This window comes from Emydura macquarii, unplaced genomic scaffold (assembly GCF_026122565.2).
Source record: "Emydura macquarii macquarii isolate MOO-44397 ecotype Brisbane River unplaced genomic scaffold, CSIRO-AGI_Emac_v2 contig_3348, whole genome shotgun sequence".
Classification (NCBI taxonomy): Eukaryota; Metazoa; Chordata; order Testudines; family Chelidae; genus Emydura; species Emydura macquarii.
This window is the reverse complement of record NW_027133485.1, coordinates 5,569,459-5,591,203: the sequence shown is the minus strand read 5'-3', so window position 1 is coordinate 5,591,203 and position 21,745 is coordinate 5,569,459. Positions and strand designations below refer to the sequence as shown.

At 42.7% G+C, this 21,745-nt stretch overlaps 1 protein-coding gene across 1 annotated transcript; it reads left to right on the top strand.

Moving 5' to 3' along the window:
- Nucleotides 1-907: 907 nt before the first annotated feature.
- On the top strand, nucleotides 908-20,219 carry SPOCD1 (SPOC domain containing 1). The gene is made up of 13 exons (XM_067533791.1): nucleotides 908-1,181; nucleotides 2,626-2,748; nucleotides 3,553-3,658; nucleotides 7,394-7,538; nucleotides 9,332-9,491; nucleotides 10,142-10,258; nucleotides 11,315-11,440; nucleotides 12,483-12,600; nucleotides 13,245-13,389; nucleotides 14,627-14,780; nucleotides 15,539-15,628; nucleotides 16,614-16,800; nucleotides 18,760-20,219. The coding sequence occupies exons 1-13, from the start codon at nucleotides 1,029-1,031 to the stop codon at nucleotides 19,809-19,811; spliced, it is 2,676 nt and encodes an 891-aa protein (XP_067389892.1). The 5' UTR covers nucleotides 908-1,028; the 3' UTR covers nucleotides 19,812-20,219.
- Nucleotides 20,220-21,745: the final 1,526 nt, after the last annotated feature.

Genomic DNA, 21,745 nt, shown 5'->3' with positions numbered 1-21,745 from the left:
TCTTTTATTGTTATTTTCTCCTTTGTCTTATGTTCCTCAGTTAGGCACAGAACACGCTGATGAAGAGTGAATCTTTAGGCCTAGTTTCAAATGGGAATTTGGATTCCCCAGATTCTTCTTTGTCCCCTATTATCCTTAAATTGCAGTTCTGTAGCCATCACATTAGCTTAGTGAATGCAGTTGGGAAATGAATAGAAATCACCAGTAGGCAGTCTGTGGGAGATGAATCCCACTAAATTCCTTTTTTGAAAATGAGTGGAGGGGAATCGTTCTTCTCAGACTGCAAGAAACAACCATTGCTAATAAGTCAAGGAATAAATAGAGACAGCAGTAACTCACCCGTTGTTCCCGCTTCTCTTGTTTACACTGCTACTGGGTCTTTATGGTCCTACTGGGTTACTCAATGATCATTTCTTATTTCTGCAGGATTAAGGAAGACCTGCCCAAGAGTGTGTCTTTGGGGAAATAGAACAATGCGACTTCATCTGGGCAAAGGATAGGACAGTTTTCTTTCCTGCATTGCTATTCTCTATCTAGTGATCTAATTGTGCAGAAAGTGCCAGGAGAGGATATGACTGTGGAAAGAGGAAGAGGATGTAGACTAGTTACCATTGATCATTTCCTTTGTCCATTCTGTTGTTCTTATAGTTGTGTTAAAAAGGTGCCCTTCATCTGGTTTAGCGCCTAGTTGTTTGTAAACTAGACTGATGTTTTGGAGACTTTTTTCTTATTACTGGTCTGTCAGGAACTGGGTGTGTTGTGGATGCATCATGCCCAGATCCTGAAGAGATCCAGATATTGCAGTTGAACAACCACCACTCTGGCCAGTTCAACAGTAGCTTTGTCAAGCTCCAAAGGGAATCCTGTCCAGCACTCATTGGCTAAAAGAATAGTGACAATGCAGGAATATGACAAAGTTGAAAAACTGGATGAATCCTTGAGGTTCCAAAAAGAATGTGGAGGTCCTGTTGGGGACAGAAGGAAGGTTCTCTCAAGGACTTATTTTACAGCCATTTTTCTGTTTTAAAATGTTTTGCTTTCTCCTTCAGGAAATGTCTGGGCCAGTAGTCAGACTCCTTGGAGTCTCTAGCAAGGCCTGTGAACCAAGGAGACTACAGAGACTGGTAGAACTGGAGGATTCTTCAGATGAAGAGGCATGTGTTTGTTGCCAGTCCACTCAGGTATTTTACCTCACCCTACACCATGATAAAGTAACCCAATGAAATGTGGAACAGCAATTAGGAAAGGTTGTGATTCTTTTAGAAGGAAACTTAAAAGTGAAGTATGGATGGCACAAGGGATGGGTAATGGGATATAGACACTTTCTCTAGCAATGGCTTGAATTCAGACCAGGTTGTTAATGACTAAAAGTCATTAATCTGCTGAATGTTTGTTAACTTGTGTGGCAAAAATTGATGGTCATTATCCATTTCCTAGGAGACAGAAGTCCACATGACAAAAATTAACACCATATTGGTACCCCTGCAGGTAATCTCAGCAGAGAAAGAGCTGGGAGTCAATTTGTAATCTCCAGTATGTGATAGGGAAAATACTTTTCAGAAATGAATAGTAGTAGTTAATTTTCTCTTGCAGAAGCAGCCTCTTGCCATTTATCCAAGGTTCGTTCGGGAGAACAGGTGGTCACTTGTTTTTTTCCCAGTGAGAGAATAATATTAGGAAGACACTGTTGAAGTGAGGATGAAGGAGAGAGACTGTCAATTAAGAAGCAACTAGATAAACATCACTTTAGCTTGCCTGATCACAGTGTAAGATATGGGATATGTCTCTTCCCATGCTTAAACTGTTTTCAGAAGAGGACATGCCTGTGTGTGGGGAGTAGGAGAGAGCATAGAATGTAGATTAGATGTCGTTGATCATTTCTTTTATCCATTCTGTTGGTATTGCCTGTGGGTTAAAAAGATGCCATTCCTCTGGTCTCAGTGGGAGAGGTACCAGTGATCCAGCTAGTCCAGTGTCCTCTGTCCAACAGTGGCCAGCACTAGATACTTCAGAGGAAGGTGCAAGAACCCCACAGTAGGTAGATATGGGATGAATTGCCCCCTCCCTGCCCTTCTCCCCGAAGGTCTCATCCTAATCCCCAATAAAGATTGGTTTAAACTCTGAAGCATGAGGTTCTTTTCCCTACCCAAATTCTTTTTTTTTCATTAACCATTGTAATTTTTATTATTCATATAAACATCCAGTCTCCTCTTCGATCTTACTAATTTCTTGACTTCAACAGCATCCTGCGGCAATGAGTGCACGGTCTAATTACATGTTGAACGAAAAAGTGTGGCTAATGGCTAGCCATTTGTGCCCTGCGATATTATGTGGGAAACCTGGGCAGTTGCCACCCGCTGTTGCTCTCAGTGCTGCGCCAGCAAAGTGTCTAGGTTCTGCAGGGAGAGAAGCCTCAAATTGTTTAGCAGTTGCTTCTCTAGCCTAAGAGTAGTGATTACAATTCAGTGAAGTAAAGATGGAGTAGGAAAATTGGATAGATCCTTCTGGTTGCAACAGGGGCAGGGAGGATTAGGAGATGGAGAAAGTTTCTGTTAAGTATCGAATTTACAGCCCATTTTCTGGTTTGGAAATGTCTTCGTCATTGGCAATGTTTCCGTCCTTCAGAAAATGTCTAGGCCAGTCCTGGGAGTCTCCAGCAGCAAGGCTCGTAGGCCATGTAAGATGCAGAGAGTGGAGGAATTGGAGGATTTATCAGATGATGTATTTGCTGATCTCCAGGTTACTCAGGTATTTTACTTTTCTGTGTGCCCTCTTGATGTCACCCAGTGGAAAACTAAATGTGGAGCATTAGGAAGAATGGGATTACTATGATTTTTTAAGAGGGAAATGTAAAATAAAGCATGTTTAGTGGGCTGGCAATGGGCTATTGGCCTTTTACCTCAAGATCATTAGTCTGAATCTGCCCAAGTTCCCTAGTAAACCAAAACTCTTACCATCTGTTGGATGATCAGCGGCCTGTGTGAAATGAGGTGGTGATTTTTTTCCAGTTCCTAGTGGAGTGTGGAATTTCATAACAATACTTCCCTAATTGCAGCCTCAAGAGCAGGTGGAGGAGAGGGGAGATGATTTTACATTGAACCTTGGGTCTTGCTCCCATGGAACCCAACTGAATTGTCACACCTGTGATCACAGGTCTGCTTGAACTGGTCTTGATCGTGGACAGCTGTCTGTCCGTAAAATGAAGATATTATTCCACTGTTCAGATACTTGAGAGGTCTTAATGGGAAGTAGAGATTATTTCAGTAGCAGAGAAGCAATAAAACAAACAGTAATAGCCTGAAAAAAACTAAACACAAACTCTCAAACTATTATAAGTAAAAGTCTAAGGAGTGTAAGACTTGAAAGCGGTGACTAATTCCAATCCCAGATCTATTTGCAGTTGGGTGTGTGGTATATGGTATCACTGAATTTGGGGCTAGCAAGCTTGGTTGTCTGCATGTGGCATGAGTTCTTCCATATTCCATTCCCTTTTCATTATCCCATTTTTCCTCTCTCTTCCTTTAATCTTCATTGTGTTTGCTGCAACATCAGGAAATTAAGGACAGCGATTACCATCCAACTCCATATAAAAAAGAAATGAAGCGGCTCTTGAAACCATATGCAGCACATGTGCTTTGGCAAAAGCCTTTGAACTCATGTAAGTTGTTAAACATTGAAACCCTGGACAGGTGGCCTAGAAATTGGGCCATCTTATTTCCACTATTTTTAGCTGTGTATGTTCATGTTCTTATATTGTGCGCGGTGTCAGATCACCCTAAGTTTTATGTAGGGGAAATTCAGCTAGAGGACTTCCTTTCATATGACAGTTCACTCTTCACAAGGACAGCTGAAAGAGAAAGGTTACAGAGAAAGATCCTTTCTTATGGAGGAAAGGTAATACAGATGATGAAGCATTAGCTTTTCCCAGGGGTTGAGTTGGGCCAGTTTATGGCCGCTTGACTAGCCATTACTTTCTCTTGGAAGCCAGCTGTCAGGAAATTCAAGTAATTAATAAAGTCATTAAGTCTTTAGCCCTTATGGTTGAGTTAACCTTTAGAATGTGAACTGGATGTAAATGAATTCAGTGGTATCCTTCTGAGTGTACAGGCATCATGAAATAATAGGTCCGAGAGGTGAAAACTGCCCCTATTCTTCTCAATGAGGTATTGAATTTGAAGCCTAATGATGATATTCTAAATGTCAAGATTCTTAGCTAGTTCACATTGATCAACACACCCAAGAAATAAGAGAGCGGTCAAATGATTAAGATCTGCACAATCTACATATTGGCATTACACTGGGACAGAACCTGGCTTACGGAAGGAGTTTGGAAGAGTACCACACTTTATTTTGTTCCAGTTCAACCCTTGTCTTTTCCATCCTAGGAATCTGGGTGTAAACCCTGGTGCTAGCAAAGTAAAAATGAGTTTGGTGGGCATTTGTTGACAACCCCAAGCTCCTACAGAGTTTGGCATGATATAATCCAGTGGTTCCCAACCTTTTTGGCTTGAGGGCCACAAATATCATTTTTACAACCCTGAAGGGCCATCAGTTTATCAACTCATAAAAAATATATTGACGTATACACCATTAAGGACTACAATTCACTACATATTTAAAGTAAACATTTTGATGCTACTGTGCTCATTTTTACATTCACTATTTTACACGTACAAATGACTCACAGTATGTCACACACTCACAGACAAAGCACTAGTGTAGATGAGAGACTGTCACTACACACTGAAGCACATGGCCTGGCAGCTAAGTCATGGTGAGTGGCCTGCTAAGTGCAGGCCAAACCGGAAGACACTGATTTTTAGACTCCTGCCCCTCTCCTCAAGCGTGGTGGATCCTGGATGCTCTGATCCTCTGCCCCCCACTGTAGTCAGATGGAAAGAGTTCAGCGAGGAGGCTCCCTCCTTGCTGATCTCCCGTCCCCCTGGTTACAGCAGGGAAACCATACGCGTCCTGTAGACCGGTGCGCTCCACTTGGGGCCCTAGGAAGTGGCTCCCTTCTGTGGCCAGGGAGATCAGTGCTCCCCTCCCTCTGGCTCCAGCAGGGGACTCCAGCAGCGCTCTGCTTAGGGACCCAGGCAGAGCGCTTTGTCATGCTCCCTGCTGGAACCAAGGGAGGGCAGTGCTGATTTCCTGTCCCCTTGGGTGCAGCAAGGCGTCTGCCCCGGTCTTGCAGCCCTGTGGCACCACGCTTCTCCTGGGTCCGTAGGCAGCAGCTCCCTTCTGCAGCCAGTGGGAGGGGAGCGGCGGGCCACTTTGAAAGACCCCACGGGCCACATTTGGCTCCTGGGCCATGGGTTGGGAACTACTGATATAGTCTATGCTGAAAAGATGCCTAGTACTTGAACAGCAGGTAGTGTCACGACTGAGGTGCATTAACCAAAGTTGTATAGAGAAGCTTCAACAACCCATGCTCACCCTGCGACTGGCTTTGCTGGGACAGTGGCACTACCGCAGCTAAAACACTGGTATATTGCTCAAGCAGCCTTCTGCCCCTTCTCAGTCCTGCTGCCCCTCTAAATTAAGGGGAATCTGCTAGCAGTGTTCCCGGGGAAGAAACTTCAAGAGGAATTAACACTCCCCCTTCAAAATGGCAGGAGCTTTATGGAGTGAACTTATCACTATACTATGCTGAGAAAGTGCATCAGCTGTTATGAAACTGTTCAAGTGGCATTATGTACCGAAGAGGGGCTGTCAGGAGTCAGACTGGGGGCTTTTCTTCTCACTCATAGTCCCAAAGCACATTTGCTCAGTTTACATGTTAAAAGATGATTTTTCTAATGGATGGAATCTTCACTTAGATTTTGAAAATCAAGCTGGGTTCCTTCTGCCTCTCGGTTTCTCTTCAATACTAAAGATTCTGCAATTTGAATAGATGCTTTTGATGATACATGAGGTGGCAGGGAATCCAGCTTGCTGTCTAGCAGCATGAGCTCTGCAGAGGAAAGGTGAATAAAAATGGGTTTAAAGTCCAGTTGTGCAACTTTACTGACACTGAGTAGTACTCAAGGCAGGAACCTTGAGCTCAGTGTGAATACTGGTGTAAAAGTACTATGCAAAGTGAGTAGCATTTGCAGAACCAGGCCCTTTGTGAATAAAGGCAGCAGACTTGACTCAGACACTTGCTGTCTTATCAGCAGGCAGCACAAAAATGAAAGTTGTTTCCTTTATTGGATCTTCAGTAGCAAAGCAGTTACCACAGGAGACTGGTGACAGTTTGCTGTAGTGTCCTGCCTTTGTTGGTAGCATTTCTGCGATTAGCAGGAAAGACCTGACTTTTACACTGACTGAAGTGGAGATGATCTTTTTTTATTTATAACTGTGGCCCCGTAATTTCTCAGGTAGCAGATGAACAGCAGTGTTGTCCTGAAGCACACACAGCCTTGGCTCTCTATAAATAGATTAGACCTTAATCCTGAAAAGATAAACCAATGCAGCTACTTGGACAGATTAAATAATGTCATGGAGAATTTTCCAGTTTGTACAATGGAAGGAATGAAGCTGGGAAGCCGTAATTTAATTCCAGTGGCCAAAGCTTTGTAGTAATCTGTCAATTCAGTTGTCATACAAATAGGGTAAAGTCTTCACTCCAGACACATGGCCTTCACCCCTTGCATTTTGATTTGTTAGTGTAATTATGGCACACAGAGTATTTTGGCAGTGCAGAATATTTCTGTCAGTGCAGTGTATACCTATTACAAGATATACTTGAGACTCGGTTTCATAGGTTACAAGAATCTGCTGCTTGTTGTGGTTTGTATGATAGGTGGATGGGCTTTTCTTAAAGGACCGGAGGAACATTAAAGGGTTTGTATTCAGCTGTAAATCCATTCTGTGTTTTGCCACAACCCTTTTTGAATTAAATTGGTATAATGTGGAAATTCCTTTTTGTGTGGAATTTTAGTTTAGCAACATTATAATTTAAGAATGTGAATTTTTTCTGCCTCTCACCAAACCCTCTACAAGTGATGATGCTAAATCCTTTTATGTTTACTGCAAGTGCCTATACTGACTAGCCTTCATATTCAATACCAAGATCTCATCTTACCTTAGATTACGTGTTGCTAGCTAGAAGGCAGTTTTGTTTGCATTGACATTATTTAGTGATTTGAAATTCAGAGCCACTGTGTTCATGGAAGTGGTTTCAGACAAAAAGTTGGAATTCTCCCTTTGTGTTCAAGTCATGCAATTTTTTAAACCAAGAATTGGTCTTTTTATTGCTGAAACTCAAAAATTGCTTCACAAATCTGTCCAAACAAAAGCTTAGCCCCCTGCTCCCCACCCAAACCGGGGCTCAGAATTGGGCTTTATAGATCTCCCTAACAGTACCACAGGGAGAGCACCTGAAATTTTAGGGATTCTCTTTTGTTTTAAGATGATAGTAGTGTAAAGAAGAGGAGGGCTATGAGATCAACCTCTAAGGAAGCTTCACCTTCAGCTTCCGTTCATAGTTTGCAGCTGTCTGAAGAACAAAGCCGAATTAAGGTCATGGACTCATTGCGTGGGATGCTACAGAAAAGGTAAAGTGGCTTATGCATGATAGTGGCAGGGAAAAGGCTGGGGACATTTTATATGATAGTCACATGCAATTATGGAGTAAAGTCTTGTGTCTGATGCTGGTTCTCATAAATGCTGGGCAGTGGGAACTTCCTTGTAGATTTGGTTATTGTTATACAGTAGCAGAGCATCTCTGAAACATACAGCTCTGCGACATCATGAATCTAGTCTTGTTTTCCATAGGAAATGGGTTCATTCTAAGAGGAGGGCCTCGGTTTTCTTAATTTAAACTCCTATGGAACCCTGCATCACAGCAACCATTCTTCTCTGTGGAAAATTGGGTGGAACTCCCTTCAGAGTCCATCTGTGCAATTCTTTAATCAACCAGAGGGGCGGCTGTTGAATGATGTGAAAGTCCTCCTATCTCCTAAGGTGAATGTGCTACTTCTATACCACAACCAGCCCTTGCTGATTTTAGGAGCAAGGGAGCTAGTACTGAAAAATGTGGCCCTTTAAGCGGTTTCAACTTTAGGTCATTCCCTGTCATGTATTGTACTGACAGAGATGTCTGTATACCAGAATTATTTATTGCAATAGATCGCTCCATTTGTTATCTCACTCTTTGCTACTGTTAATGTTTAATTCATTTGGCAGGATTAGCCTTTTGTCAGGTAATCATGTAAAAAGATTATGCTAGTACATAATAAATTGAATCAAGGTGATGAAGAGCAGTGAGGTTAATTCAATAAATTTTAACAACTGGATAGCCAGCTTCATATCCTTAGTAGGTCAGAAGTGGAAATGAATTTGGTGGGTCACATCCTAGGGCCTGATTCTCCACTATCTTGCATAGTTACTTGCACTCCCTTTTTCCAGGTATAAATGCCTACATAAAGTGAAGGCAGTGGAGACTCAGGCCCTTAGTCCTTATTTCTCCACATCACAAAACTACCACATGATTCTCAGCCTTTGTTAAGTGGTCTGGTCCAAAGCTCATTGGAGTCAATGAAAAGTCTCCCATTGACTTCAGCAGGCTTCATGTGAGCCCCAAGAATTTTACATCAGAAGTAGCAGGCAGTGCTGCTGGCCATAAGGGACGTGTATTGGCAGAGTGAAAGGCATATGCCAGCTAAAGGAATAGAATAGCAGGAAAGCTGCACATGAGAGTGGAGGTGCATTGGCAGACTGTGTAGGGGAGACGTGCATGGGTGTGCCCACTCTAGGCACTGCTATTTATCCTTCTCTTTTATGAGCACTACGTTTATCCATGAAGTTTAAAACCGGAATATTAGTTTGATCTAGTAACTGCCTGACTTTTTACGAGCCTGTTCTTTGGTTAGAGTGAGTTAGATGCCCACATGGTGGAATTCAAGTTATAATGATGTATTTGAAGAAGTGATAAGCTCAGATCAGTATACACAAGTTAGGAGGGGCCCCAAGCTTAAATGCAATTTTCTGCATGGGGACAGGGAAGCATTTCCTTAGGGTGTGGGCTGGAGCACATCTCTGTGGCCCTCTCTACTGGCAAACCCTCTGAATATGATATGAGCATAAACAAGACAAATGCTGCAGGGCTTTCTGACATAGCACAGTTTGAACAAGCTATTTCACCATTCAAGGGATTTCTCTTCTAGATCCCGGGAAGGTTAAGTTTCTAAAAGACCCTGGGCTTTGATTGCTTCCTGTTTGGTGGAGGTTTCTCAGGCTCATTTATTTGGGATTTTAACAGAAAAGAACATGTATGTTTGTAAATTGGCTCCTGCGTAGCAGGCAGATCTGACACGTCCACCTGTGGTTCTTGCTTTCTGTGTTCCAGATTGGAGGAGTCTCCTGATTTGGATGTCCATGAAGATACGATATTGAGATTAGCAAACAATGTGGAGAAGGAAATATTCAACCTCTTCCTTTGTGTTGACCACCGATACAAAAACAAGTACCGCAGTGTCCTCTTTAATCTGAAAGCTCCAAAAAATAAGGTAAGAGAATGAGAAAATCTGCCTAATTTTCTCCATTACATTGGTGTGTGGGGATGTCTTTAAACTTGTGGCTATCTAGAGCATCAACATAGAAAGAGACTCTCCAATATTACAGTCTCATTCTGTTCCCTGATCAAGGAAGGCTATGCTACTGCACATCCAGGCATCCCCTTCTTTGGTCACTCATGATCATTTGGGGTCTTATCCAGGATTCCAAGGCACTGCTTAATCTTTCATCACTGGCGGCACTTATCATGGCTACCATCCATTAGTTGTCTTCCTTTGTAAGTGTGTAGACACATTTGGTCAGCACCAAACACCTGAGTATCTTTATCTTCTGTGTAGCACATGACATCAGGTTTGCATTGATAAACATATCTGCCATGTGAACCTGATGGATGGATAGAGAAGTCCAAATCCCTATATAAACGTTGTTGCAAAACTTAGTCTCTCCAGGCATGGCACAAGCAATCTAAGTTCAGACCTCCTGAGAGTTCACGTTAATTTCCTGAGTATTGTGATAAAGTCTTGAATAAACATTTATTGGGAGATAGAAATAGAGAGATCTTTGGAAGCAGACTGGCTATGTGCATGTCCCACATGGTCATTGTTCTTACACAGGATACCTACCTTTTCTTTTGTTCTTTCAGCTCCTCTTCCGCCAGGTGGTTCTAGGAGAAGTCTCCCCCCAGTGTCTTGTTCAAATGAATTCACTGGAGATGGCACCGAAGGAGTTGGCAGAGTGGAGAGTTAAGGAGAGCAAACATGTAAGTCAACCCAGTGCAGCTGAGAGGGATAAATGCGGTGCCATCCCCCTTTCCGAAAGACCTCTTTGTGATGCCTTTATGGACCTTGTTCTTGTATTGAAGATACAGAGGTGATCTAAACCAAAGTAATTACAGTATAAAATGACACCTTTTATTGCTTTAGGAGTCTAAGTATAATTTAGATTTTTTTTAAAATAGGGAGATGGATTGGCTAGCAGAGTTGGTGCTTTAATTGCACCTTTGCTTTGCCTCTTCCTAATTGGTTTATATTTTGGAGTCTTCTGAAACTTTGATAAAACTTAGAAGAGTGTGCAACACTCTTTTCCTTACATACAATAGGAAGGAGAGGAAATTGGCTTCCTTGCTTCCCTCTTTCTATGACATCGTGGGGTTTATGTTTACAAAGCAATGATCTTTCCCTCTTAACAGAGGAGCACTAATTAACATTGTCATGCTTTTGCATTTCTTGATGCAGATTCGATGGATGAATGTATAGAGAATGGGATGGCCCAGAGGATAGGCAATGGGACCCAGAGCTTTTTTTTGCCTCTAAGTCACCAGTTCAAATGCAGCTCTGGCTGGTATTGACTGAAAGTTGTTAAACCAGACAACTGTTTGGTTGACTGTGGGAGATGAATGTGATGATCTCTGTCCTGTTCCTAATGGGCAGGGGACCACATCACAAAAACCAGCATCGTTACTGATATTAAAGAGCAGCCCTGTTGGCTAGTCTCTGCATGGAAGCCAAGAATTGAACGGACCATGGATACTGAACTTCCTTCTCAGCCTTGAGAGGTCTCCAAGTCAGGTTTAAGGCACGTTACTGGGAGAAGCATGTACTGCAACTGTATTTATCTTGTGGCCAGCTAGAATTCTTTGCTGTTGTTTCAGTAAGAGAAGGACTTTTTCTTTAGAACCCCTTCTCTTTAAATCCAAGTTTGCATTTCCATTTTGGCTTTCACCTGTGTTGATTCCTTAACAACATTTTTTTTCTTGAGTCCTTGGTCCAAGAGATATCTGCTTGGGTCTGTGTGTACTACAATGTGATTCTTTCAGGTGCTGGAGGTGATAGAGAAACAGCAGAGAGAAGCACCAAGGTGTTGCCCCACAAAACTGACCCACAAAGGAGAAATAGAGATACACCGAGAGGTGGACGAGGACTTTACTTTGGAAGACCTGTATGTGAGTAGATGGCCATATTTGACCTAGCAGATTCAGTAAGAGTCCTGTGCATGAAGGTATAAGGGAAGATTCTTGGGAAATATGTAGGTTCTTAAAACCAGCTTGTTTGCTGAACTCTAAAATTCAAATGTCAGGTGTCTGAATCTTCGTGCAGTTGGTTTTCCGAGCAGTGTGTTGATGGGAGTGGTGGGCCAACTGCTATGATGGTTTAATGCAAAGGCTACTGTCTCTGAAGTCTTCAGTTCAAATCTTGATAAAGTCACAATGAAATCAAGTTTGATTATTTTGTTCTAGTCCATACTGGATATTTGCCTGCTGAAAAAACACTATGCAGTACGTGGGTGATAGGTCAAGAGAAGCTCTGCAGTAGAAAACAGGGGGCCTTCAGGTCATTGTTGAGATAAGGAAGCCCTTTTCTGCACTCTAATGGGTTCTGGTCTATTATTTATTTATGTATTTATTTGTATTATTGTAGGACCTAACAGCCCTAGTCATGGATGAGGACTAGGCACTGTACCAACATAGAGCAAAAAGAAGAGTCCCTGATACCAGTCCTTCATTAGTATAAGAGTTAAATATAGGAGTAAGAATTCATCTAGTTTGGCATTTTTAGAGGGCTTCAATCGAGCTGTGAGCTTTATTAGAATGGAGGCTCTTTTTGTACACATATGTTGTACTATTCTGGTTTATTGTACAGGGGATGGAAGTTGTGTGTGGACAATTGTGTCTCCATCACTTCAGCAAGAGGTTATGGTTAACTGATAGTTTACTACTAAGAGAAGGGAGAGCCAGCACCAATTGCTGTTGGATGGCCATAGACCTCTTTGAAAGATGGGAATCTGAAAAACAGCATTTCTCAGGGTGAATGGGAATTCCCCCCAAGTCTTTCTTCTAGAGAGTGTGGGTGATACCAGCAGGTGAATGAGGAGGGTGTGAATAGATGCTTAGCCATGACTTCTTGTAAGACTATTAGGGGAGCATAGGCTCCGTGTGAATGAAGTCCAACATATATCTGCTAGTGACTGTCGTACATTCCGTTTAGGAATCAGCGTTATATATGGACCAGAAACTTAGTTCCCAGCCTGCTGCAGAGTCCAAAAGAGACACCACAGACCAGCACAGGAGTCACTTACTGGATCCAGACTGCCTCATCTGTACAGGTAAGGAAGCTGGGAGAAGGGATCTGGTTGGTTAGCTTTGAAGATTTGAGTTCAAATTCGATACTAGGTAATCCTTCTCCATATCACAAATCCATCACACAGATTGATAGAATTGTTCAAGAGGCCCGGAACTATATTAGCAGGGGATGTTTCTTGTCGGGGGATGAGGTGTATCGGTAGTTTGTACATTACTAGCCTCAGATGATGGCTGGTTCAAGCTAGTGTTATTAGTTTGTCACGCTCATGATCACTAAATAGAACTGGAAAAATGTTGATAAACTCAGGCAAAGAAAGCGGGGAGAGCTTGAGAGAAGTCAGCAGGACTTCGGCTTGGGCTGGAGACCAGGGAAAATGCTTTATTTCTCACTGCTAATCCCAGTCCTTTTCAAGCCAGATATAGGCAGCGGGGATAAATTTATGGTATGTAAACAAGGGCAGCATAGCTAGGACCTTATGCTTGCTGGTAGCCTGGGCAAATGTTATTTTTGGCCATAACACAGTAAAAAGTGTCAATTCCAAGATGATTTCTATGTTTATATTTCACCCCTTCTCATTGACATGGGAACCCACTTTGTAACAGAACAGTGTTCTTGCTCTTGTGATCACACTCTACAGAAACATCATTGTTTTTTCTGACTTTACAGGAAGGATGGCTCCTGATGGCGAGAGAGGTTTTAACCTGCCACGGAGCAAATCAGTCCCAAAGAAAAAGGCAGCCGACAGCTCCGCAAGATTACATACAACCGCTATCTACTCTGACAAAGGGAGAAAACATTTGGAGAAAGACAGGTCTGTGTGGGACTGTGGAGGACAAGATTTCACCTTGTGTTTTATCTTCCTGTTGTGCTTTTTGTCTTAACATCTGGCCTGTCTATTCCCCACTGTCTGCACAAGTGTTTTAAAAAGGGCTAAGAACTTCTGTAATTATGTCATCTAAGAGATGTCAAAACCAAAGCTGCTTGGCATAAACTGGTGAGTTGCATTGCAGGGGTGGGGTGATTTGGTGAACAGATCCCCACCTCAGTCAGGTAGGGGTTAAAGAGCTCCTCTGAGCATAATCGGCCCCAACCGGACACACCGGTGAGGCTTGTCAAGCCTAGGGATGGACAGGTTTTTAAAAGGGAGTGTCCCAGCTCAGTTTGAGAGTTTATTTTGAAGGAATAGGGCTGGAACTCAAAGTTCCCTAGTCACTGAATAGGGAAACTGCTTGATACCTTGGCTGCCCAAGCCCTCTCAGAAAGGAGACAGGCTGGTTCTTCTCTCTCTTTTCCCCTCTCCCCCCTTCCTCTTTTGCTTTAAGGCCCAGGACTCTGCCTTTTGTGGGCTGTGGAAATTTGACTCTTTTCTTTGGGCTACCTTAACACCCCCCCCCCCACCCAAACCACCAATAAGGGGGCAGATGCCCTGAGCACCACACCTGGAGGCCTGTGCTCCAGACCTCAGAACAACCCCACAGCAACACTGTAATCCCGAAAGGGAATTCTGAGACAAGACTGGGGTTTATCTCGCTTTGAAGCATCAGGTATTGATCTGTGCCAGAAGCAGGATGCTGGACTCGATGGACCAGTTGTCTGATCCAGTACAGCAAATGTTGTGCCCCTTCACGACCATTTTGCATCATGTGGTGATGGAAAAGTGGTGGGGGTACGGAAGAGAGAGGTCTGGAAAATGGAATTCATACCTGTTATTCATCCTCACTGTTACCCCGAATTCCTGCCCTTTGGATTTCCATCTGTGTCCCCTTCTAAATGGGGATGGGCTGGCAAAAGAACTGTTGTGAATCCCTCATAGAGGGAGGAGAGATGGATGTTTTGTACCCCTGACTTACATGTTTCAAGGTATAACAGAGGTAACAAACTGGGCCAGGTGGCAACCTCCTTTCCCCTCCTTTAAAGTGCAAACTATGCAGGAAAAGAGGTGGAGTTTCTCAGGAAATAAAAGAATAGCACAATTAAGGCATATGGAATATTCAGACCTACATGAATGGCTCCACTATATAATATACACAAACCTTACTCTGTTTTAGGTCTGCCTCAGCTGGCATCCTCAAGAAGAATCCAAGGCTACAGAAGCAAGCCAAGGACTCTGTGCTGTGGGAAGGATTCATTCAGATGTTCAGCATTAAACAGTTTGTGGCAAAAGCATATCCTGTTTCAGGCTATGGCAGTCGCCTCATTCAGGTATGACCCTTGTTTTCTTTTACAGGACAGGAGGGATTGTCTGTGTATTTAATAAAACACCACACATTTCACGTGGTGTTCCAAAGACAAAGCATCAAAGCTCAAGTACTTACATCAAGTTATAACATGTGTTTTCATACTGTAGACCCAAATCCTGTGGTCCTTACGCAGTTATTACTCATTTGTTCCTCATGCAAACTGTCACTGAAACCACTGGGAATTTGCCTCAGTAAGAACCGATTAAGGACCTCAGCATTTGGCCTATGGATAGAACAACAGGAAAAGGGAAACATTTCTGAGATATCATAGGATACCTAGGTGCCTTGATGATTTGGACTGGTTTGAGGATTTTTATGCTCAACTCCAGTTGAACTTCCATGGATACGAGACTATAGATTTTTTAACTGAGTTTTCATATGTACAAGCAGGACCAGCTGTAGAATAGCAGAATCATAGGAAGTAGAATTGGAAAAGACCGGTTAGCATCTAGTCCATTGCTCCATTTTCTGAGACTAAAAGGAATCTCACAGAAAGCACAATTTGGGTTAAAAGGGTTCACTTTCCCTTGTTTGTTTCTGATCTAAACAGTGTAAAGTGTGCCCAGATACTAGGATGATGGCCTTTATAGATGTGAAAAAAATAACTATTAATAACAAATAATGATCTTAGTAGGGGATTGCCTGAGTAGGTCTTGAGTAAATCTGCAGGATATCAAATAATAAATAATTGTCATGTTTTTGTCTTTCTGGTTTGGACAGGCTTTACCAGAGCTGATTCAGTCGAGGGGCTGTATTCTCCCGGAGGCTGTCTGGGATTATTTAGACAACATATGGCCAGGTGAAGCCAAGGTATCCTTTCAAAAGGTTCTTGTTTTCAAGTGCGGAGGATGATATGTCATGTTCTAAGCTGATCTGTAAGAATATCTTTCCTGCAGCCTGTGTGCCAAGACGTCAGAAGAACTGAGTTAGTGCAATAATAACCCTGAAACCTTTCATCACAGGAGAACCCAGCTGCTGCTCACCAGAAGCAACCTGCATTCAGCAGCTAAAATGGCTGTCAGCTTTACATGTTCCAGAGCGTGTCTGTAAAGAGTTGCACTTTCTCACATTGGCATGGGGCCAGCAGTGACAGCTGTAATGGTTGGCTAGAATGGTATTTTGCATCAACTGAAACAAACGACATGCTGTCCTTTTAAGTGTCAAGTAAAAGTTAATAGTATTTAGGCTCTAGTTCTGAGAGGTTCCATGGACCTGCAACGACCACTGAGTTTCTGGGTTCTTGGATTGTGACTATACATTGCCCCTGCTCTGAGCTGGGGCTAAATGCCAAAGTATAGCTCTGTGTGACATGGATGGAAGACACCTAAAGCCCTGGATTGGAAGTCTTTCCACTTACTTCAGTGTGCTTTGGATCAGGCTTAGTGGTGTGAACTGATCTAATACAATTCAGGGACTTACCATCTGCAGGCAAAAATTGTCTTTTCCGTATAGCGAGGTCTGTGGCGGTCTTTCTCTCTCTCTTGATTTTGCTCATACTCTTGTGATCTCCACACAGAATGTAGAGTCTGTCAAATGGTTTACGTGCACCAAAGTCTGGTGTGTGAGACGAACGCTGTTCACCTTGCCAAAGTGCAGTGAGTTAAGCATATAAAGGAATTGAAGTTCCCCCTTGTAAATGGGATTATGCTTGAGCCTCTCCTAATGTAAACAGAGTTCCTAGATGCCTTGCGTTTGTCAGTCTTTTTTGTAGAACTTATTTATTGCTAGATGAACAATGTTAGCAACACTGCTTTCAGACAGTCCACACAGTCTCCTTCTCCCTGTGTTTGTTTAGGAGATGAGTGTGATACAATTCTGCCCTACTATGACCAAAGACTTCAGCACTTACAACATGCTATACTCATATTTGAACAACAAACAGAGATACGGCATCGTGGACAGCAGTCAGATGGAAATGTTCATGGTACCTCTGCCAGCTTTCCAGCCAGTACCTGCCAAATTCCATCCACTTGGTGGCCCAGGTATGGATTTGAAACAAGCTGGCTTCCCTTTCTGGTGTGTACCCCAGAGAGGCTCAGTGAAATAACTTGCTGTCTTCAGATGAGGATCACAGGTTCCAGGGCTATAAATAATTCAGTATAATATAATCCACATCTTGACAGAGTGTCAGAATGCTAGGGGCTCTAATTATTTCTCAGAGAGACAGATTTTGAAAAGTAAGGTTGTGCAGGACACAGGGAAATGCTTCACTTGCATGTCCTTTGCTATAGAAAAAGGTACTTAAAATATGGGTAGTTGGATCTTGTGATTCATGGAAATTTACTGTGTTACCACATGTGTAACAGAGATCCAGTGGGTCTGATTCTCCTTGTGCCAGTGTAAATCGGGAGTATCTCCTTTGAAGTAAATGGATTGACAGCAATATAAAATGAGAGTAAATGAAAGGCAAATCAAACCCAGTAATCCCACATTGCCCTCATTCCTATGACACTTTCTTTCCCTGCCTGGCTTCGTGTCACATGACCTGAGGTAACTGCCACATATAACTGATAAAATGCCTGGTGCTTGGCCTGCAGCACATCAGGATGTAAACTCATGTAACCCCCTGTCACATTACAGTGTGTTCCCACACAGTTACTCATCATGTGAAATGTCATTTGTCAGAGCTGCAGCTAATCCCCATCCTACCTCCATCATGTGATGTAACATCATGTAATCTCTGTATCAGGTAATTGCACTCAGTGCAAACTTGAACCCAGGCTGGAAACTGGTTACATTTTCCAGTAATCATTGGCAGAACCACCTTTGAGATGCAGCAGAATTCATCAGTGATTGACCTGGCATCTGGCTTACCCCTCAGTCAAGTAGGAACTCAGTCATCATGGAAAAGCAGATAGTTTCAATTATAAATTATGTTATCTTTGTGTTCCTGATCTGGGACAGTCCAGAGCTTCACCATCAAGCTGGGGCAAGACCAAGAGACTGTAATGTCTCCTGGGCCATTTGAAATCAGCTGTACTTTTTTCAGCCATTGCACAATGCAGGAGAATCAGATACCCAGCTACAAACCATGATGGTTGAAAATTGCAGGTCATTCTTGTTTTTAGCTGTGGTCAGTCACACGTCACAGATGGGTAGGAATGACATGATTGCAAACAGAACTGAAGTATACCTACTGATTGAAAGTGAGTTTATGTGATTAGTGTCAGTGTTTCCTTTGAGAAAGAAATACATCATTCACCTTTAAGAGTAGTATATTTATTAAACTCTTTTGATTCTACTTCTGACCTAGGTTGGAAAAAAATCACTGAAAAAAATAAGGGCAAATTTTTCTACAGTGGTCTCTAAGGTTGTGCCCGCAATTTTGTGCACAGAAGTATTTGTATATCCATGTGCGTGCAAAAACATGGATTTGCATTCATCAAATGCAGATTGTGAACGACCTAATTTGCACATCTAACTGATGCACAGTTCCACTCTTGTGCATTCCCGAGACTTTGGTGTGAAAAATCCATGTGTAAAAACAGACCTGCCCAAAATTGCAGGTACAATTTCAGAGGCCAAGTTAACATTCCTTTTAAAATTTGTCTCTCACCATTGAATGCAATTGCTGAACTGTGGATGAAGAATAAAAATTAAATCTCAATGTAATGTAGAAAATGTGCATGGAGTTAAAAAAGTTACATGAAAACCTATGATCCTTATTTTTTTAATCAGTCCTTACTCAGGCAAAGCTTCCATAAGAATGGCCATACTGGGTCAGACCAATGGTCCATCTAGCCCAGTATCCTATCTTCCGACAGTGGCCAATGACTACCAGAGGAATAAATTTAGGATTTATCTCAGTGGGAGTTTTGCCTCAGTAAGTATTCAGTAAAGAGTGAGGCAATACCTTAGGATTTGGCCCAAAGTTAGGAAGTTTCCAGCATAAAATGTGGAAAAATCTTCCTTTAACACATATTTTTTGTTTGTTTTAATAGGTCTTGACTCACATCACTCTTGCTTATTGTTGGGACTGATTCTCCCAAAGAAAGTCTCAGGCGGCCCCTCTGCAAATAGCACGGGGCCCAGCCTCATAAAGGAAACAAAAAGAAAGACAGTAACTTTTAAAAATAACCTTGAGACCAAATGCTTTTCACCTCCTTTGCACAGTTCTGGGAATATCAAGCTGGCTGAATCATTTCAACAGGTATCTTCCAGGACATTCACAGGCAAGTGGGGGTCTAGGGATGAGTATCCTCCAGCAGTTTCTCACAGCCAGGAACCCCTAGCAAACAATAATATGTTTGCTCTCAGTGTGGCAGTGGGCGAAGTCTTAAATGGAGGGACATCCCATGGAACATCTTCTTCACACTGCCAAAATAGAGAGGAGGAAACTGACCAATCTATGCAGGATTGTGCTTTCTATTCACTGAGCAACCTCTCCTGGATGGGAGGGCAGTCATACAGCATGGCTCAGGAACCATTGGGAAGGCAGCAGAATACGATGGGGGGACATATGGAGTTTCAGGCTGACACAGGGTCAGCCATGTCACAGAACTGGAATCTTGGACCATTGCCTTCATGCTCCTTATGCTCACATGAATGTGGTGGCAATGTTGCTCTCAGTGCCAACGTTTTAGATATTCAGCAGTTATCAAGTATACTTTATCCTGGAGTTACATCTTCTGGAGTGTCTCAGGTACTGTCTGTGCCCCATCTTTTTTTCCATGAACCTTCTGCTGCCTCTAACCTCCAAAGTCATGCTGCAACTGGAGACACCAATCCAACTGTTCCTGTGGAGGAAGCATTGTCTCTGATCCAGCATCTGGAGGCACTGGTGCAGCTGAATTCACAGATTCAGAATCAGACTCTTTTTTCACTTCCTTCGTTAGATCTTTCTGCAACCCTGCAGGCGACCACACCCGAGGAGTCTCAGATTGTTGGAGAATCCACATTTCCATCCCGCCAGCAGGAAAGTGGTGTGTATCCCAAGTCTCAGTCGACATATCCTCCCTTCTGTGGACCAGTATATCCCTCTTCTGGTTGTTAATCACTCCATGCCCTCTAGGGAGTCCCCAGAGAACCAGCTGTACAATTGATAGAGTATACTTCCGACATGAAAGCAGCATAATCAAAAAGAGTTTGCAGCTTGTCTTAAAAGCTTCAACTTCTGGAATTTAAAAGGGCCCCCCACAAACTCTTGAGAGTTGTGGATAGGTTGAAACATGCCCAAAAGGAAAGACGGTTTAGAGAGTTATTTCACGTACACTGGGAACAGATAGAATAATGAGCGGCTCTAAATACAGCAGCAGCCATATGCAGAGGTTAGATATTGATCAGAATAGGAGAAGTTGGGCAAGTGTTACATTACGTAGTGTGAGCTGTTTTCTGGTCACACTGCTTTCTGTGGCCATTGAAAAGGAATTTTTGGCCATTTCCCTGTGCACTGGGTGGGATAAGGAAGTACTGTGCACTAAAGAAAGTGTGTGTGTGGGGGGGGGGGGGGAGTGGATCTGAGGCTTACTGAGAAACAATGTGCTACTGAAAGAAGAGATTTTTTATTTATTTTTTTAAAAATTCCACCCAGCTCTGGTGGTGTTTGGAGCATTGCTTTATACTAAAGGTTTTTAGATGATTGTCTTACAATTATACTGAGCATAACTAGTTTCGCCCACTGGTGGAAAGGGACCTGCCGTTGAGATGTTAATGGCTTTACCATCACCAGCAATTGCAAAAAATGTTTTGTCTATTTACAATACTTAACATTTAAAAAAAAATGATGATGCAGGATGTAAGGATCCAGATTTTTCACAGAGGACGGGTGCTGGTTTGTTAGAAGCACCTGTGATGTAGGCACTGTTATTTTATACTATACCATGACAGATTTTTTAAAATATTGTACTTGTTCTTTGACCAGTAACCATCACTGTAACAACGCTAGAAGACTGAGTTCAAACATAGGCTGGATTCATATGTGATTCGCAGTCTGAATCTTAGAAAGCATGGTGGATTGTTCTGTTTTTACGTTATGGATCCTGCACTATTTAGAAATGTTCAGAGTAATACAAATAAAGATTGTTTAGCAGTTTGGTTTTTTTTAAAGACATGCAGAGCACCGTCCTTGAGAGGTTCTGGGCAAATTCGGAGCAGAGCTGGTTACAGCTAGGTTTGAAAACAGTCTCAGGATGGCTTTCTGGCAGAACAGTTTGTAGATAGCATTGTTTCAGCATGGTTTTATTGTCCCATGTCGACAAAGATTTCTGTTTAGACAACTGTGCTAACAAGAACAGATCAAGCCCAGGGTGAGACAGAAGAATAGGATCGCTTTGCATCTCAGTGCAGGGGGCTAGCACCTACTCCAGGGTCAGAAATCAGAAGGACTCTGCAACTATCCTCAGGCCTGACCTTGTTTTTTACAGCGTTGTTGTAGCCATATTGGTTCTAGTATATTAGAGAAACAAGGTGGGTGAAAGTTTCTCTTTCGCCAAAAGAAGTTGATCCAGTAAAAGATATTATCTAACCCACCTTGTCTCTCCCATTCCTGACACAGTGTTACAGTTTGACTTGGAGGAATTTTTTCCCTGATATTTAGCCTCAATTTTCTTAATAGCCTCCTTTTCCCTCCCCGTCATCCTCCTGCATTCCATATGAGCTAACCTGCTGCGGTGTGCAGAGCTCGCAAACACTTGTCGGCTGTTATCATGTCCCCCCCTAGCCATTGTGCAGCCAAACTACTCAGTTCTTTTTTTAGTCTTTCCTAAGCCCCTCTGATAATGTCTCCAGGCCTTTGTCACTGCTGTTCCCTCTCTCTATTTGCTTCTGAGTCATCTTCCATGACATCAAGAAGGTCAGCTATTAAGATAAAAAACAAAAGGACAAGCAACTGCTGTTGGGATGGTGGCAGGCGGCAGGTCCCAATGGAAAGCTTAGCTGAGAAACACAAATGCTGGGTCTGCGCTAGAGAATTCAGCTGCAAGTAATTGC

Bases quoted from the DNA above. Each gene is read 5' to 3' on its own strand.
- SPOCD1 (XM_067533791.1), top strand. From the start codon at position 1,029: ATGTTTTGCTTTCTCCTTCAGGAAATGTCTGGGCCAGTAGTCAGACTC. The intron at 12,601-13,244 runs GTAAGGAAGCTG...CTGACTTTACAG, and splicing joins AGACTGCCTCATCTGTACAG to GAAGGATGGCTCCTGATGGC. The intron at 13,390-14,626 runs GTCTGTGTGGGA...ACTCTGTTTTAG, and splicing joins AAACATTTGGAGAAAGACAG to GTCTGCCTCAGCTGGCATCC.